The following is a 19,157-nucleotide window of genomic DNA, read 5'->3' as shown; positions in this document are numbered from 1 at the left end:
ACTACATCCTACTTAAAGGGTCTATCCAACAAGAAGATCTAACAATTGTAAATATCTATGCCCCTAACGTGGGAGCAACCAATTATATAAGGCAATTAAAAACAAAAGCAAAGAAACACATCGACAACAATACAATAAGAGTGGGGGACTTTAACACCCCCCTCACTGAAATGGACAGATCATCTAAGCAAAAGATCAACAAGGAAATAAAGACTTTAAATGACACAGTGGAACAAATGGACTTCACAGACATATTCAGAACATTCCATCCCAAAGCAACAGAATACACATTCCTCTCTAGTGCCATGGAACATTCTCCAGAATTGATCACATCCTAGGTCACAAATCAGGTCTCAACTGGTACCAAAAGATTGGGATTATTTCCTGCAGATTTTCAGACCACAATGCTTTGAAACTAGAACTCAATCACAAGAGGAAAGTCAGAAAGAACTCAAATACATGGAGGCTAAAGAGCATCCTACTAAAGAATGAATGGGTCAACCAAGAAGTTAAAGAAGAATTAAAAAAATTCATGGAAACCAATGAAAATGAAAACACAACTGTTCAAAATCTTTGGGATACAGCAAAGGCAGTCCTGAGAGGAAAGTATATAGCAATACAAGCCTTTCTCAAGAAACAAGAAAGGTCTCAAATACACAACCTAACCCGACACCTAAAGGAGCTGGAGAAAGAACAGCAAATAAAGCCTAAACCCAGCAGGAGAAGAGAAATAATAAAGATCAGAGCAGAAATCAATGAACTAGAAACCAAAAGAACAGTAGAACAGATCAACGAAACTAGGAGCTAGTTCTTTGAAAGAATTAACAAAATTGATAAACCCCTGGCCAGACTTATCAAAAAGAAAAGAGAAATGACCCAAATCAACAAAATCATGAATGAAAGAGGAGAGATCACAACCAACACCAAAGAAATACAAACAATGATAAGAACATATTATGAGCAACTCTATGCCAGCAAATTAGATAACCTGGAAGAAATGGGTGCATTCCTAGAGATGTATCAACTACCAAAATTGAAGCAGGAAGAAATAGAAAACCTGAACAGACCTATAACCACTAAGGAAATTGAAGCAGTCATCAAAAATCTCCCAACAAACAAAAGCCCAGGGCCAGATGGCTTCCCAGGGGAATTCTATCAGACATTTAAAGAAGAATTAATAACTATTCTCCTGAAACTGTTCCAAAAAATAGAAATGGAAGGAAAACTTCCAAACTCATTTTATGAGGCCACCATTACCTTGATCCCCACACCAGACAAGGACCCCATCAAAAAGGAGAATTACACACCAATATCCTTGATGAACATGGATGCAAAAATTCTCACCAAAATAATAGCCAATAGGATCCAACAGTACATTAAAAGGATTATTCACCATGACCAAGTGGGATTTATCCCTGGGCTGCAAGGCTGGTTCAACATTCGCAAATCAATCAACGTGATACAATACATTAACAAAAGAAAGAACAAGAATCATAGGATCCTCTCAACAGATGCAGAAAAAGCATTTGACAAAGTACAGCATCCTTTCTTGATCAAAACTCTTCAGAGTATAGGGATAGAGGGTACATACCTCAATATCATAAAAGCCATCTATGAAAAACCTACAGCAAATATCATTCTCAATGGGGAAAAACTGAGAGCTTTTCCCCTAAGGTCAGGAATGCGTCAGGGATGTCCACTTTCACCACTGCTATTCAACATAGTATTAGAAGTCCTAGCCACAGCAATCAGACAACAAAAAGAAATCAAAGGCATCCAAATCGGCAAAGAGGAAGTCAAACTCTCACTCTTTGCAGATGATATGATACTGTATGTGGAAAACCCAAAAGACTCCACCCCAAAACTGCTAGAACTCATATAGGAATTCAGTAAAGTAGCAGGATATAAAATCAATGCACACAAATCGGTGGCATTCCTATACACCAACAACAAGACAGAAGAGAGACAAATCAAGGAGTCGATCCCATTTACAATTGCACCCAAAACCATAAGATACCTAGGAATAAATTTAACCAAAGAGGCAAAGGATCTGTACTCAGAAAACTATAAAATACTCATGAAAGAAATTGAAGAAGACACAAAGAAATGGAAAAACGTTCCATGCTCACAGATTGGAAGAACAAACATTGTGAAGATGTCAGTGCTAATGCAATCCCCATCAAAATACCATCCACCTTTTTCAAAGAAATGGAACAAATAATCCTAAAATTTGTATGGAACCAGAAGAAACCCTGAATAGCCAGAGGAATCTTGAAAAAGAAAAGCAAAGCTGGCGGCATCACAATTCCGGACTTCCAGCTCTATTACAAAGCTGTCATCATCAAGACAGTATGGTACTGGCACAAAAACAGACACATAGATAATGGAACAGAATCGAGAGCCCAGAAATGGACCCTCAACTCTGTGGTCAACTCATCTTTGACAAAGCAGGAAAGAATGTCCAATGGAAAAAAGACAGTCTCTTCAACAAACGGTGTTGGGAAAATTGGACAGCCACATGCAGAAGAATGAAACTGGACCATTTCCTTACACCACACACAAAAATAGACTCCAAAAGGTTGAAAGACCTAAACGTGAGACAGGAGTCCATCAAAATCCTAAAGGAGAACAGGCAGCAACCTCTTCCACCTCAGCTGCAGCAACTTCTTCCTAGAAACATTGCCAAAGACAAGGGAAGCCAGGGCAAAAATGAACTATTGGGATTTCATCAAGATAAAAAGCTTTTGCACAGCAAAAGAAACAGTCCACAAAACCAAAAGACAACCGACAGAATGGGAGAAAATATTTGCAAATGACATATCAGATAAAGGGCTAGTATCCAAAATCTATAAAGAACTTATCAAACTCAACACCCAAAGAACAAATAATCCAATCAAGAAATGGGCAGAAGACATGAACAGACATTTTTCCAAAGAAGACATCCAAATGGCCAACAGACACATGAAAAAGTGCTCAACATCGCTCGGCATCAGGGAAATCCAAATCAAAACCTCAATGAGATACCACCTCACACCCGTCAGAATGGCTAAAATTAACAAGTCAGGGAACGACAGATGTTGGCGGGGATGTGGAGAAAGGGGAACCCTCCTACACTGTTGGTGGGAATGCAAGCTGGTGCAACCCCTCTGGAAAACAGTATGGAGGTTCCTCAAACAGTTGAAATTAGAGCTACTATTCGATCCAGCAATTGCACTACTGCATATTTACCCCAAAGATACAAATGTAGGGACCCGAAGGGGTACGTGCACCCCAATGTTTATAGCAGCAATGTCCACAATAGCCAAACTGTGGAAAGAGCCAAGATGTCCATCGACAGATGAATGGATAAAGATGTGGGATATATACACTATGGAATATTATGCAGCCGTCAAAAGGAATGAGATCTTGCCATTTGCAATGATGTGGATGGAACTGGAGGGTGTTATGCTGAGTGAAATAAGTCAATCAGAGAAAGACATGTATCATATGACCTCACTGATATGAGGAATTCTTAATCTCAGGAAACAAACTGAGGGTGCTGGAGTGGTGGGGGGTGGGAGGGATGGGGTGGCTGGGTGATAGACATTGGGGAGCGTATGTGCTATGGTGAGTGCTGTGAATTTTGCAAGACTGTTGAATCACAGATCTGTATCTCTGAAACAAATAATGCAATATATGTTAAGAAAAAAAAAAGAAGAAGATAGCAGGAGGGGAAGAATGAAGGGGAGTAAGTCGGAGGGGGAAACGAACCATGAGGGACGATGGACTCTGAAAAACAAACTGAGGGTTCTAGAAGGGAGGGGGGTGGGGGGATGGGTTTGCCTGGTGATGGGTATTAAAGAGGGCACATTCTGCATGGAGCACTGGGTGTTATGCACAAACAATGAATCATGGAACACTACATCAAAAACTAATGATGTAATGTATGGTGATTAACATAACAATAAAAATTTATTTTAAAAAAATAAATAAATAAAAGACCATGCTGGGACTAAAGTCTAAAACTACACTATCCACTACAGTGGCACTGTATTTAAAATAAAATTAGAATTTCAATTCTTCTGTTGCGTGAGTCATGTAGATTTCAAGTGCTCAAAAGCCATATGTGGCCAAAGGCTATCCTATGAGACAGAGCAGATATAGAACATTTACATCAGTACCAAAAGTTATATTGCATGGTCCTCATCTACAAAGATTCCCCAGCCCCACTCAGGTTTTAAAGTTTATGCCACTGGCAAAATCTTTGAAACAAAATGTGTGCATACAACTCTATACAGCTGTATGGATGCACAAAGTAACCTGCTACTCAGTACAGACGTCAGATTCCAATACCGACGTCTACAAGGGTTCCACCGCTAGGGGTCTTTGGGAAGTATGCTACCCGGAAGACTCCAACTCACTAGCCCTGCCTCCTAACTGGTCATCCTCCACTTGTCCGATTTTTATCAGTTTCTTTTGCTTTTCTTGATTCCATGTTTCCCTATAGTCTTTCAATATTCTTCTAGCATGGCAAGGAAAAATTTATGGTGGATGGTCTAGAATATTTTAAAGTAACCAAACATCCAATAAGTTTACCAAGGAGTATCGGGGGCTGTAGGCTTCGCTGTATCCACTGTCATCACAAACTACCCAGTGAGCCAAAAGGCAGGCTTGGAAGGAGGCACATTCCTCTTGAATGTGTTTTTCTTCCCAAGCGAGCATAACTGAATTCTAATAAGTAAAAAGGGAAGGGAACCAGCTGCTTTTCTACTGAGTCTCTTCTGATTCCAAATCTGGGCCACAAATCTAGTTGGTGAAGGTAAAGAGAGAGGAAAGGAGGGTTAGACCCTATCTCAGAAACTGAACTGTTTTTAGGATTAGCAGATATTCTCTATTATGCTCTTCCCCACCAAAAAAAAACTGAAAAAAATCAAAACTTTAAAAACTAAACAGAAGGGCGCCTGGGTGGCTCAGTTGGTTAAGCGACTGCCTTCGGCTCAGGTCATGATCCTGGAGTCCCGGGATCGAGTCCCACATCGGGTTCCCTGCTCAGCAGGCAGTCTGCTTCTCCCTCTGACCCTCTTCCCTCTCGTGCTTTCTGTCTTTCATTCTCTCTCTCAAATAAATAAATAAAACCTTTAAAAAAAAAAAGGAAGTGATCCTTAAAAAAAAAAAAAACTAAACAGAATATCATGGCTTATGCTAAAGCCCATACCACTAGATATAGCATACACATACACATATACAGTATTCTAAGAATTAAGGTTAGAAATAATTGCAAACAAAAAAATTAAATGCAAGCAAAAAATCTGCAAACAAATCAGCCATTTTCTACCATTAACTGGCGGTCCTTTTTTGTTGTTACACTAAAACTGGAAATTTGCTGGTAAAGAAATCTGTTCGGTTAGTTTCAATTTCTCAAACAGTAGAACCCATCCTGGAGTTGAGATTACAGGCATAAACTCTCAGAAAGCATTTCACAGTGACTTATTAATTATACTACTTCACAGAAGAAATCACAAGTCCTTAACACGGGGGTCTTTTAAAACATAAATATATGTCACTTTTTAAAAAAATCCACGAAAAATAGAGAACTCTGCAAATACACTTCTTTCCCCTCATTCCTGTGATGTCACAGAAACAACAAACGATATTTTAAATAAGTAAATGAAAATGAAAACATAGATGGGGCAATGTGGGGCAGGGACGTTAAATGAAAAACAGCTTCTCCCCCATGTGAAAATTTCCTGACCCTGGCAATTGCGATGACCCCCACCTGTCCAACTGCATCCCACTCCAACACATACACCCCAACGGGCTGCCTTCAACTTGCCACCTACTTACCCACTGCAGGGGTGGGGGAGTGTTTCTAGGGAAACACATCCACATAACTTCAGTAAACACACTAACCATCTATTAAGTATTAATCAGTCCAGTCCTTCATTCATGCACACAGACCATCCAAAGGGCAGAAGATAATTAAAGAAAAGCAATAGCACAAAAGAGAAACAAGAAAGTGAATCTACTCACCCCAAAAGAAACAAATAATTCAGAGAAGAGGAAGATGTTCTTTTAGGAAAAAAAAAATTCAATATTCTTAAATGCCACTCAAGAAGAGGCGGCACATATAAAACAAGCAAAAGCTGCCATAGATTAGAAAAAATCAGAGAGCAAGAGTTCTTAGAAATTAAAACTGAGTTTCCAAATTAAGACAAATGCAATGGGCAAGCTGAGTTATAAAAGGGAAAGCTGTAGACCAAGTTAAAGGTCTGGGAAGAAAAAATACCTAGAAAACAGTAGGGAAAAGTAGAGAGACTTGTTATAAATTCAGGAAGCTCAGCCATTTAATACTTGCAGCAAAGAGACATCAGAAGGGAATAAAATGATAGAAGATAAATTTCCCTGAGCTAAAAAAGTTAGATTGAGAGGGGTCAACAAGAGCCAAGTGAGAAGAATGTATAAGGACCCACACCAAGAAACTTCCCAGGGACATTTCAAAACTCGAAGGACAGAGAAAATCCTAGAAGGGAAAATAAATGAGACTGACATCAGACTTCTAATCAGTAGCAAATGGAGGTTAGAATACAATGACACAATTTCCTCAAAGTTGGGAGGAATGAGGTTTTACAGCATATTTCATAAACCTAAGATCCTGTGCATTGTCCTACACAGCAGCAACAGCTGCATCAAACTGACCCATCACTGATGGTGAAACATTCCAATTTTAAAGATGTGGAGATAAATTGCAATTTAGAATCGATGAAATACAATGCCTATATTCGAAAACACGATGCCCATATTCAACCAATATAAAGACAACATAAAGACATTTTCAAAAATTCCGTAAGTCCATGCCTCCTCCAGAAGAAACTTGAGCAGGTATACTAACAAATCAAGAGAGAAATCTAAACAGACAACATGAGCCACAAAGTCATATATGAGTGCAAGAACTAAAGGAAGCATTTATACACACACACACACACACACACACACACACACACACACACACTGGGGCTGAAGTCTAAATAAAAAGTCTAAATAAGGTCCAAACAGTATATATACGTACATACGTGTATACACATAGGGTTCATTAAACTGGGATGCTTCAATGGTATCACATTGAAAGAGCGAAGTTTTCAGGACGTTTGGTGGTTCTTTTCTATGGGTTCTGTTATGCTACCAGTTGTAGAACGTAGTTTACATAACCATTTACATAATCATACTACCACCATGTAAATGCCATTTACTGGTTTTTCATTTCTACAGTTCATCTATGGATGAAGCCCAGAAAACCCAAGAGCTAAGGAACAGAATGTAAATGACACAAATGACATTACTGGGCAAAATTCATCAGTTGGAACGAACTTGTTACATTTCATCCTATACAGCAGCCAGTCAATAAATGCTGTCCCAAACTGATAAACCATATCTATTTCAGAGATATGAACATATTTTAAATTGTTGGTTGTAGTTGCTTCTGAGGAGTAGGCTTGATTTTTTGTTAGCCCCTCTTCTGTATGACTTTTTTTCCTTTTTATACTGTGTGCATGCATGGGGAAAAAAAAAAAATCACCCAAACTACCCAAAGGTGGACCTGGCAAAGTGATCAGGATGTCACAGACACTCTCTAAATAAGAGTTGTCTCACAGGGGTGCCTGGGTGGCTCAGTCGTTAAGCATCTGCTCAGGTCATGATTCCAGGTCCTGGAATTGAGCCCCGCATCGGGCTCCCTGCTCGGCGGGAAGCCTGCTTCTCCCTCTCCCACTCCCCCTGCTTGTGTTCCCTCTCTCACTGTGTCTCTCTCTGTCAAATAAATAAATAAAATCTTTAAAAAAAAAAAAAGAGTTGTCTCTGTCTTTCAAAAAAAAGCAAACAAGTTTTCCAAGACTGGGGGTCTCACTTCCATCTTCATATACTAAGAAAGTATAAACTGATTTGTATCTAATGTCACAGGACCCGTTTTACCACCCATCTCCCAAAAAGTTATTTCACTAGAAGCTGTACCTGATAGGTCCTTAGAACATGCAGCCAGCTTTGCCAAGTGACTGTTGATTTTCTCAATGGCTTTGAAGTTCTTATTCCTCTTCAGGACATCCATGGCAGAACGGGACTGTCGATCCAGCAGGGTAGGGTCTGCCCCAAAGCTCAGGAGCATCTGCACATCCTCTGTTTGCCCTAGACCGGGCCAAAAGGAGAAAGGGGGGCTGTCATGGTCCCTTCCATAAGGAGACGTCCCCATGAGTGCTCTTCCTCCCAGTTCCCTGCCCAAGCAGCCTGGGGCAAGGGGACCAGTGTCACTCTGCTCATAGAATCTAAACTGCTGGCCTTGGGCAATCCACCCAACTCCCCGAAGCAAGGAGTCCTGTGTGGAGTGAGCAGGACAATAGCTCTGAAGAGGTTCAGAAGTGCGCTCCTCTCTACCTTTCTGCCCTCTCCCTGGCAACGAGCAAGGAGAGGGGGAATCTGGTTACTAGGCAACAGTTACAGCTGTAAGGATAACAGCAAGCCGTGACTTCAGATTTCTTTATTCCCTAGAGAGGAAACAGAATATTCTTCCAGAAAAAAAAAAAAAAAAGCCTGTCTGGGGATTGGAAAAGAAAGTGGCAATTGCCTTTGCATCGGGGTCTTTTTGTTGTCACCGTTTCCACCCTCCCAGCCCCAACCCTCTGGCTGCCAGCTCCATTTGCTGCTTTGACATATCTATTTGCCAAGCATCAAGGTGTCTCCATGATCACAGATGCAACAGTTTTCTGAATGGAACGGGTGTATCCCTGGGGGTACAAAGACTGACAGGGGCACAAAGAGTTCAGCAAATCAATGCCTGATCCCCATGCTTTCCTAAAATCCACTGCCTGGACAAGGCACCTGTACTCCAGGTATCGTCCTGTTCAGGGCGCTCTCCTTTTCCATCACCCCAGTCACAACTGCCCTTCTCGCATTTACAAAAATGAGACAAAATTAAAAAGTCAAACGTTTTACCCTCGGAGTATCTCACTGAGGCAGGCAGAATTCGAAGACAGTCCCCAGGATTCCCAACCCCTGGTGCACACACACCTTCTCCCCCAGTTACTCAATCAAATATGAATCTAAACGTGATGAGACTTTGCAAATGTAATCAAGGCCCCAAAGCAGCTGACCTTAAGATAGGGAGATTACCCTGATCTAATCACATGAGCCATAAAGGTCAAAGGTCCAGAGGTCAGAAAGAGGGCAAAGATTTAAAACATGAGAGGGAATAAAAAAAATAAAAAATAAATAAAATATGAGAGGGAAGTGACTGCATAAAAAATTCTCCCCTGCTGGCTTTGAAGAGAGAGGGGGCTACATGACAAGGACTGTGTGTGGCCTGCAGAAGCTGAGAGCAGCCTCCGGCTGACAGCCAACGAGGGAACAAGGACCTCATTCCTACAACCAGAGGGAACTAGATTCTGCCACAACCATGTGACCATGAAAGAAAGCCCACAATTCCAGATGAGAACACAGCCTCTGTCAGTACCTTGATTTCAGCCTCGGGAGACACTGAGCAGAAAACTCAGTCACATCATTTCAGACTACTGACCTACAGAACTGTGAGCTGGTAATGATTTTGAGCCACCAAGTTTATGGTGATTTGTTACAGAGAACTAGTTACTAATTAATGTATTGCCCCAAAGGCAGTGAAAATTCCTGACTTCCAGAGTGTCCACTGGAGGGAAAATTAGGTGCCTGCCAAGCCCCTTTTAAAAGGCGCTACAGGGCACCTGGGTGGCTCAGTCGGTTAAGCATCTGACTCTTGATTTAGGCTCTGGTCATGGATCAGGCCCTGAAATTAGGCTCCATGCTCAGCAGGGAGTCTGAGATTCTCTCCCTCTCCCCCTCTCCCTTCGCCCTTCCCCCTGCTCTAGTGCTCTCCCTCTTTCTCTCTCTAAGTAAAGCTCTAAAAAATTAATGAAATAAAAAAATAAAAGGTACTATAATCTACCCTCCTCTTACTGCCCTCCAAAATTATTATTTTCTTCTTTAATAATTAATTACAGAAGATTTTAATGTATTTCTGTTGCTTTGATATCTGTAGTAATAATTTTGTAATAATTAAATCTAGAAAAAAAATTAACCCCTAGAGTCTTAAATCACAGAAATTTTTTTCTAATTTAAAGCTATACAAGTACTTCTATTCCAGAAGAAGATCACTGGATGACTAATAAGATTTTCAAGCATAAACTATATGAGGGTAAACTTCTTTCTGAAAAGTAAACTAGAGATATGATCCCAAAAAAAGGAAGGTACAATTTGATATTTTTGACTATTAAAGAGCTGGTCCACAATTTTTTAAATACATGTTTGAGGGTATAAAGTTGCTGTAGTATTTATATTCTATTATATGCAACTAAAGGAGTGAGATAATAGTCTTATTTTAAAATATCTGTGTACACAATTCTGAAAATTACCTTTTCTTACATATTTTTGACTCACAGACAAAAAAGTCTACGCATCAATATAAAAACATGTAAAGAGGTACATAGGTTTTCAAAATTCTTGAGGATAAGGAAGCAAAATTTGAAAACATACTAGACTTTTTTTTTTAATTGACTGCATCCATTAGCCCTTTTCCTGATAACACCACCTCAGTTTTCCTTTGGAAAAGCACCTTTCCCCCCCATTTTTAGCCTACCTGATCTGACGCGAGTAAACACATTCAGTCACGACGACATACTCAACCACTGCCCCAGCCCAAGCTCGGGGGGCGGGGGGGGGGGGGATAAACATTTGATCAGAATCTGACCAACCAGATCATTCCATTCTCTGGCTCTGCCCCCAGCCCCAGATCCAGGGGTGAACACCTGATCAGGATCTAGCCAATCAGATCATTCCATCCTTCTGGCTCTACTGATTGGTTCCTGGAGGCATGTGACCAAAGTCAAGTCACGGAGGCGCATTCCTAGGACTTTAACTGAAATACCGAGTAGAAATAACCTCTTTGGCTGAGACTGACAAATAGGCATAATATAAACCTATTATCAGGTGGCTTCAACGGAAAGAGAGCCTGCCTAAGAATAACCCTAACGCAGAAGAAAGCAGAGCTGGGAGACAGGGCAGATTCTTGAAGATGTCTCTGGAGCACCTGGAGCAAACTCTGGACGACTGAGTCCCCTGAGCCAATAAATTCCCTTTCTTGCCTAAACCAGTTTGAGTGTCTGTAACCTATAACCAAGTCAGACACAACTACTGATCTGGCCTCATGGCAGTTCCAGAAGGTGATCATTTCTAAGCTTTAGGTCCTGGTAATTCCCTGAGCCTGAACCCCTGGGCCTCCCAAACCACATGGATCAGGAGCCAGGAGGACCATCATAACAACGTCCACCCACCAAAATGCCAACAGAACTGATGATTTCAGAGGCTCTGTGATGCTACAATTATTTTAAGCGGTGAATTTGGAATTTGGGCCACATTAAAGTATCTGGAAAGTTCCTGACTCTCCATGTATCAGAAAAGTATTTAAGATGGAGATAATCTCTGGGGCGCCTGGGTGACTCAGTCGTTAAGCGTCTGCCTTCAGCTCAGGTCATGATCCCGGGGTCCTGGGATCGAGTTCCGCATCGGGCTCCCTGCTCCGCAGGGAGCCTGCTTCTCCCTCACCCACTCCCCCTGCTTGTGTTCCTGCTCTTGCTATCTCTCTCTCTGTCAAATAAATAAATAAAATTAAAAAAAAAAAAAAAGATGGAGATAATCTCATACACTTTTGGGGCAACCTTTCCAGGGTTCAAGTTAACAATAGTTTTCAAAAGCCAAATACATCCCACCATGCTAACAACATCCTCAAACTGCACATATGTTTTTACTTATACACTATAGAATATTTGTGGGGGGCGCCTGAGTGGCTCAGCTGGTTAAGCAACTGCCTTCGGCTCAGGTCATGATCCTGGAGTCCCGGGATCAAGTCCCGCTTCAGGCTCCCTGCTCAGTAGGGAGCCTGCTTCTCCCTCTGACCCTACCCCTTCTCATTCACTTTCTCTCTCTCTCTCTCTCAAATAAATAAATAAAAAGAATATTTGTGGGGAAAAATCATAAGATATTGCTAACATTGGTTTCTCAGGTTAAAGGACAGAAACTCTCAATGTATACTTTTTGTATCTTTTGATTTGTGAATGTAATCTATTTAAAATTTAAATAAAGTGAGTTTATCCAAATAAATAAAATGTACAGTTCTTTGAACAAGCAATCTCTCAACTAGGAAATAATCCTACAGATATATTCCCACCAGTTCACAAAGATATATATAGGAAAATATTCTCTGAGCATTGTTTCTGGTAGCAAAATAACTTGAAAACCATTTAATCATCCATCAGCACAGTATAGTCATGTCAGAGAACACTGTGAGCTGTTAAAAAGAAATGAAATAGTTATGCAGGTACAGTTAGGGACAGATGGCCAAGATTATTGTTCAGGGAAAAAGCAAGTTGCTGAACAGAATGTAGAGTATGTGCACATTCATATTTAAAAGAGGAAAAGAAAAATTGGCAAGACTCACCAAAAAAATGCTTGGTAGACTTTGTGAAAGAGAATTTACTTTTTATCACATATCTTTTTAACGTGTTTGAATTCTTTTTTTTTTACCAAGAGCGTGCCTTTCAATTTCTTTTTATTTTTTTACTTTTAAATTTTTTTTGATTGAATAAAATTCATCCTTTGAAAGTATACAATTTAGTGGGTTTCAGTATATTTAGGAAGTTGTGTAATCACCACTATCCAATTCCAGAACATTTCATCACCCCAAAAAGAAACCTTATATGCATTAGCAGTCACTCCACATTTCCTCCTGCCCCACCCCCAGGGCAACCAGTAATCTGATTCTGTCTCTAGGGATTTCCTTATTCTGGACATTTCATATAAAAGAGATCATGCAATATGTGACCTTTTGTGTCTGGTTTCTTTCCTTCAGCATAACATTTTAAGGTGCATCCTTATTATAGCGTGTATCAGTATTTTGTTCTTTTTTATGGCTGAATAATATTGCATTGTCTGGATGTACCGCATTTTGTTTGTCCATTCAGCAGTTGGAGATTTGGGTTGTCTGCATGATTTTGGTTGTTATGAGTAATACTGCTATGAGCATTCATGTACAAATGTTTGAATATGTTTTCATTTCTGTGAGGCAAATACCTAGGAGTAACGTTGCTGAATCATATGGTAACTATTTGAGTAAGTGCCAGACTTTTTTCCAAAGCAGATACACAATTTTTCATTCCCACTAGCAATGGGTCCCAAATTTTCCACATCCTTGTCAGTACTTGTTGCTGTCCACCTTTTTTTATTTCAGCCATCTTGGTGTGGAGTCTACTTCTGATTTTTAAACTAGTTTTTGAAAGGTGATTCAAAGAAGCCTATATGAAGGGGTGCCTGGGTAACTCAGTTGGTTAAGCGTCTGCCTTTGGCTCAGGTCATGATCCCAGGGTCCTGGGATCGAGCCCCGCGTTCGGCTCCCTGCTCAGCGGGAAGCCTGCTTCTCCCTCTCCCACTCCCCCTGCTTGTGCTCCTTCTCTCTCTCTCTGTCAAGTAAATAAAATCTTTAAAAAAGAGAAGTCTATATGAACAATGAGACCAGTAGAATAGAACAGAAAGTCCAGAATTAGTGGCATCTCAAATTCCTGAGGTCATGAGAACACTTATAAACAAATGATGCTGAGACAAATAGGTAGCCACCTGGAAAATGGTAAAACTAGATCCTTACATGAAACTCCAATGGATCAGGGATCTAATTAAAAAGGAAACCATAGAGGCACCAGAAAAAAATAATAACTCTTTAACTTGGATGTTCAGAAGGTTTTTTTAACTCTGACTCCAAATACAAGAACAATAAATCAATAGATTGATAAATTTGACTACATAAAAAGAAAACATCTCCATGACAAAAAAGCCCAAAGTCAGAAGACAAGTGACAAACTGGGAGGGGGGGAATTCATAACTTATACCACAGACAAAGAGCTAATGAACAAAGAATTCTTAAAAATTGAGGACAAAGGACCAAAATCTCTGTAGAAAAATGGGAAACAGACATGAACATATAACTTGGCAAAAAAAGATTAAAAAATGGTTCTCAACTGTATTTTAAAAAATCCAAACCCACACATAAACAAAGAAATGCAAATTAAAACAAACTTGAGATACCAATTCACACCTCTCAAGACCAGAAAAAACTTAGAAATATAACAACAAAATTCTGTTGGTGAGACTGTGGGGAAAGAGGCATTCTCCTCCATTACGGGTGGTTGTGCAAATTGGTACCATCCTTCCGAATGGAGATTTGACAATATCTAACAGACCTACATATGCATTCATGCATATGAACGAATATGGAGTGATTTTCAGGACATACTGTTAATGAAAAAAAAGCCAGGTGCCAGGCAGAATCTATAGAATGGGGCCCTCCATGTAAAAAAGGAGGTGTAAGAAAATACACATATGTCTGCTCATTACTGCAAAAGGAATCCAGAAAGAATGAGCCTAAAAAAAAAAAAAAAAAGAAAGAAGGAAAGAAAAAGAAACTGATCACCTACAGGGGGTGAATGGGAAAGGGGCAGAAAAAGGGGGTAAGTGGAAACTTAGGGGGGGTCAAGGGACGAGGAAGAAGTGACACTTCTCTGAGTATATCTTTCTGCGAAGTTCAGACATCTAGAACCATAGTAACTTTTCACATATGTGCCTTCCACATACCAAAATATAAACAAAACCAATCAGGATGTGAGGAGAACCCTAAAACAGAATGCAAACACTGAAAAATATACCTAAGTGTACTACAAATGAGCAAAATAACCATAGTAAATAGGGTGGGGAGGAAAATAACTTAGTATCTTGACTAGATGCTATAAAACTGAAGACAAAAAGAACTGAACACAAACATAAAATGAACATAAAACAAACATACATCTATTTAGATGTGTTTCTCAAAGGGACATGGGTTAGCAAGTCTGAAACTCCTAAAACTGAAAAAATAAATATATTATAGATGAGAGATGTTACAAATTTTAAAAAGCTAAATGACCATGGTGTTGGACCAGAATCAGAGGTATCAGCATAAACTCATGGTTTTTAATACAGAGACACAGTAATACAGATGTGTGTATTCATGGGTTAGTACATGACCATATGCTTCCTCCCTCTGTCTGCTGAGAAGGCCTAGAAATAATGACACTTCAGTAGCAATGATCACACCAAGTAGCAGACCTTGTTTTCTACACCATTCTTTAACAAAAGGAACTGGGGATCCTTGGAGGAATGGGAGACACAGAAAATTCAAGGTGAGCCTGAAGCAACTTGTGGTATCTGAAAGTAAGGAAGTGCTCAGAAAAGGATGGGCCTTGTCAAAGGAACACGGGAGCCAACCAGGAGAAAGGAGTGCCTAATGGCCAAAGCTGGAACAATTTGAGCAACTATGGATTTTATCCCATAGAATAAATATCCATGAGTCCATACATACATACATACATACATACATACAGAGAAGGGACAGCTCTTCATTGCAACAGAATTCCAAGTAATAAATGTAGAAGGAAAGAAGAAAATAAAAAATCAACATTAATTGAAGATCACAGTGATAACTGATGCTGACAAGATCCACCAACGAAAATAAAATTAGTGTGCAAAAATTTAAAGAGAAGCAGCGTATTTGCATAGCCTCAAAGTATCTCCTCCGAGATATTTAACAACTACAAAGGGAAAGATGGTAACTTTACAAGGGAGAAATCCCATGGATCCCACCTCAACCAACTAATCGAGGTTAACATCACAAGACATATTGGCATGATGAACTCCGTAATATAATACGGAGAAGACCACAAACTCATTTCTGTTGTATTCTTAGCAAAAATGCATAACTTTATTCCAATCATGAGAAAAACATCAAACAAACTCAAATTGATAGACCATCTACCAAACAACTGACCAATCTTCTTCAAAAGGGTCAAGGGCATGGAAAACTGAGGAACTGTCAAAGACTGGAGGAGACTAAGGAGCCCTGACAAGTAAATGCAGTGTGGGTCTCCAAATGGACAAAGGACATTAGTGAAAAAAGGGTGAAATTCGCACGAGATCTGTGTATTAGTTGACAGCACTCTGTCAATGTTAACTTCTTGATTTTGATAACTAAACCCTGACATATAACATGCTAAGATTAAGGGAAGCTGGGTGAGGATATACAGAAACTCTTGGAACTATTTTTGCATCTTCTCTGTATGTCTAAAATTAGTTCAAATTGAAGATTTAAAAAAAAAAAAAGGTGAGCTCTCCCGAAAGAGAGAAAGGGGACGTGGGTAGTGAGAGAGAGGTAGAATTAAGAGGAGAAGCAGCCTATTAAGAGTCGTGAAGGCTCATTCGGTAGCGGCCGGGGGGGCAGGCCATGTTACACCTGCATGAAGAAAGGGCCATCTCTTGACTTCTTATGTTTATTCTCCCATGTTTCAGAAAGTCAGGAAGGTTTCAGCATTTGTAAGAAATAGTATTAAGTTGTGCTGTCCAATATGGCAGCCACGAGGCACAGAGGTGGCTACTGAGCACCTGTGGCTAGCCAACAAGGAGATGGGCTAGCAGAGCAAAATATATGCTGGATTTCAAAGACTTAGCACAAAACTGAAACACAGAATGTAAAATGTCTCCATACTTTTTATACTAATTACACATATGTTGGATAGATGGGTTGGATAGATGGGTTAAAATATATCACCAGGGCACCTGGGTGGCTCAGTTGGTTAAGCGACTGCCTTCGGCTCGGGTCATGATCCTGGAGTCCCCAGGATTGAGTCCCACATCGGGCTCCCCGCTCAGCGGGGAGTCTGCTTCTCCCTCTGGCCCTCTCTCCTCTCATGCTCTCTCTCTCTCTCTCTCTCTCTCTCTCAAATAAATAAATAAAATATTAAAAATAAAATAAAATATATCACTAAAATTAATTTCACCTATTTTGCTTTACTTTTTCATAAGACTACCAGAAATTTCTAGAATTTTGTATGTGGCTCTCATTATGCTTGTACTGGAAAGCACTCGTTTAAGTCCCAGGAAATGGAATGCTTGCCAAGTTATCGATGCATACAGTAGGAATCTAAGGCTCTGCATGCATATAAACTACCCAAACACTGCTCAAACCACCTGGATTTCAGGAGACTTGGAGTTGTGTTTCTTTGCAAACCAAAGAGTCTTGTCTGGAAATCCTTTTTCTTGGGCATTTTCTGGCTGGGGAAGTGTAAGGAGAGCACAGTGATTGGAGGCACAGATTTTAACCGTAAATTACCAGGCTAACGAGAGCTTTAGCACAGAGGTGTGCTGGAACCAGCTCACACCAGTCCACAAGCGCCAACTGTCGAATATCTAGAAATGCTACAAGATGGTTGGTAAACATGGCCATTATTAACAACTAACTTATTTAAACTTACAATAAATAAATTATATTAAAAACAAAACTCATCACTTCCCAATTATTTTACTATGCTTTGCTATTGTCTATGATGAGGTTTCTTTACATCTATCTTAACATGGATCTGTGTGGGGGCACCTGGGTGGCTCAGTTGTTAAGCGGCTGCCTTCGGCTCAGGTCATGATCCCAGGGTCCTGGGATAGAGCCCCGCATCGGGCTCCCTGCTCAGCAGGGAGACTGCCTCCCCCTCTGCCACTCCCCCTGCTTGTGTTCCCTCTCTCACTGTGTCTCTCTCTGTCAAATAAATAAATAAAATCTTTAAAAAATTGATCTGTGTGGTAAAAATACAGTATGATGGTATGCTACTGCACATGTCCCAGCCCCATGTTCAAAGACATCACATTAATAGCTTGAAATCAACCATGGTGGGAGTATTTATACCAAGGAAATTGGCAAACACCACAATTCAGGGCTTTTCTTTTTGAAGACCCAGTTGTCAAACATTTGCCAGAAAACCATGGTCTCTCAGAGGGTACTAAAATTCAAAGGACACCAAAAAGACAGACAGTACCAAGAGCTGGCAAAGACTTAGAAAAATTAGAATCTTTGTGCATTGCTGGTGGGAGCATAAAATGGTTCAGCCACTTTGGAAACTGGTCTGGCAGTTCTTCAAGAGATTAAATATAGAGTTACCAAGTGATCCAGCAATACCATTCCTAGGTATCTACCTGAGAAAAATGAAAATATATTCCAAAAGCAAAGACATATATATAAAAATTCACAGCAGCATTATTCATAAGAGCTGAACAAATGTCCATCTGCTGATGAATGGACAAATAAGATGTGCTTCATCTATACAATGGGATATTATTTGGTTTGAAAGCATGCTCGGTGAAGGAAGCCAGTCACAAGACTGTATGATTCCATTTCTATGAAATACCCAGAATAGGCAAGTCCCCGGACACAGAAGGTAGATTAGTGGTTGCTTAGGGCTGGAGAGGGAGGGGGAAATGGGGAGTGACTGTTAATGGAGACGAGGTTTCTTTTGAAAATGATGAAAACGTTTTAAAGGTTGATTGTGGTAATGGTTGCATAACTGTGAATGTACTAAAAACATGGATGTGGATGCTTTAAACAGGTGAATTATATGGTATATGGATTATATTTCAATAAAGCTCAAAACAGTATCTACAGCTCACCCTTTCTCCATTTGCCCAGATGTGGGTTCCTGGGACACAGTCCAGTGGGGAATAACATTAGAGAAATACCCCTCACTGTGCTCCTCCAGGACACGCTGAAGACACAAAACTCTAAGTTCCCAGGAGGACCCAGCAGGCTAGGGGTCCCCAACCGGACGCCTCTGGGCTCTGTCTAGTCCATAGGCATGTTTAATTTTGAGCAGACATTTTATAATCATGAGTTGTCTTATTTTTAAAAAAAAAAAACATCTTTCCAACGTCTCCTGCCATCAGAAGATGGCCTAGTTCCCATGATCGGCAGGAGGCTGTGGCCACACCGAGCCAAACTCCCCAGCCCTCCCTGTCACCTCCCTTCCACGGGGGCTAGGAGTCCATTACCATTCATCATCACAGCTGTAACATTATTATAGAACAAAATGTGCTGTCTCCATGGGTTTCCAGAAAGGCGAGAGGCATCAGAGAGCCTTCCTGTTTCACAGGCTAACAAGGTATGTCTGCATCAAAAGAAGCAGCTTATCCTTGCATGCATCAGCCTCACTCTTCGTCGTAGTCTGTCTGGCCCTGGTGAGTATGGTGGATGAAATCCCTGTGTTAGATTC

At 40.4% G+C, this 19,157-nt stretch overlaps 1 protein-coding gene across 2 annotated transcripts in view; it reads right to left on the bottom strand.

Annotated features, from left to right (window-relative positions):
• Nucleotides 1-19,157, bottom strand: part of TRANK1 (tetratricopeptide repeat and ankyrin repeat containing 1) — an 82,324-nt gene that overhangs the window by 46,704 nt on the left and 16,463 nt on the right. For both annotated transcript variants that reach the window (XM_088026770.1, XM_028107037.2), the window contains exon 8: nt 7,984-8,154. In XM_088026770.1, coding sequence (XP_087882896.1) covers nt 7,984-8,154 — 171 coding nt within the window. The remainder of the gene's footprint in view (nt 1-7,983; nt 8,155-19,157) is intronic.

This window comes from Eumetopias jubatus, unplaced genomic scaffold (assembly GCF_037043125.1).
Source record: "Eumetopias jubatus isolate StellerSeaLion01/CBP00866 unplaced genomic scaffold, mEumJub1_p1.0 scaffold_1, whole genome shotgun sequence".
Taxonomy (NCBI): Eukaryota; Metazoa; Chordata; class Mammalia; order Carnivora; family Otariidae; genus Eumetopias; species Eumetopias jubatus.
Note: the sequence above shows the minus strand (reverse complement) of the source record. Positions and strands in the feature narration are given on the sequence as shown.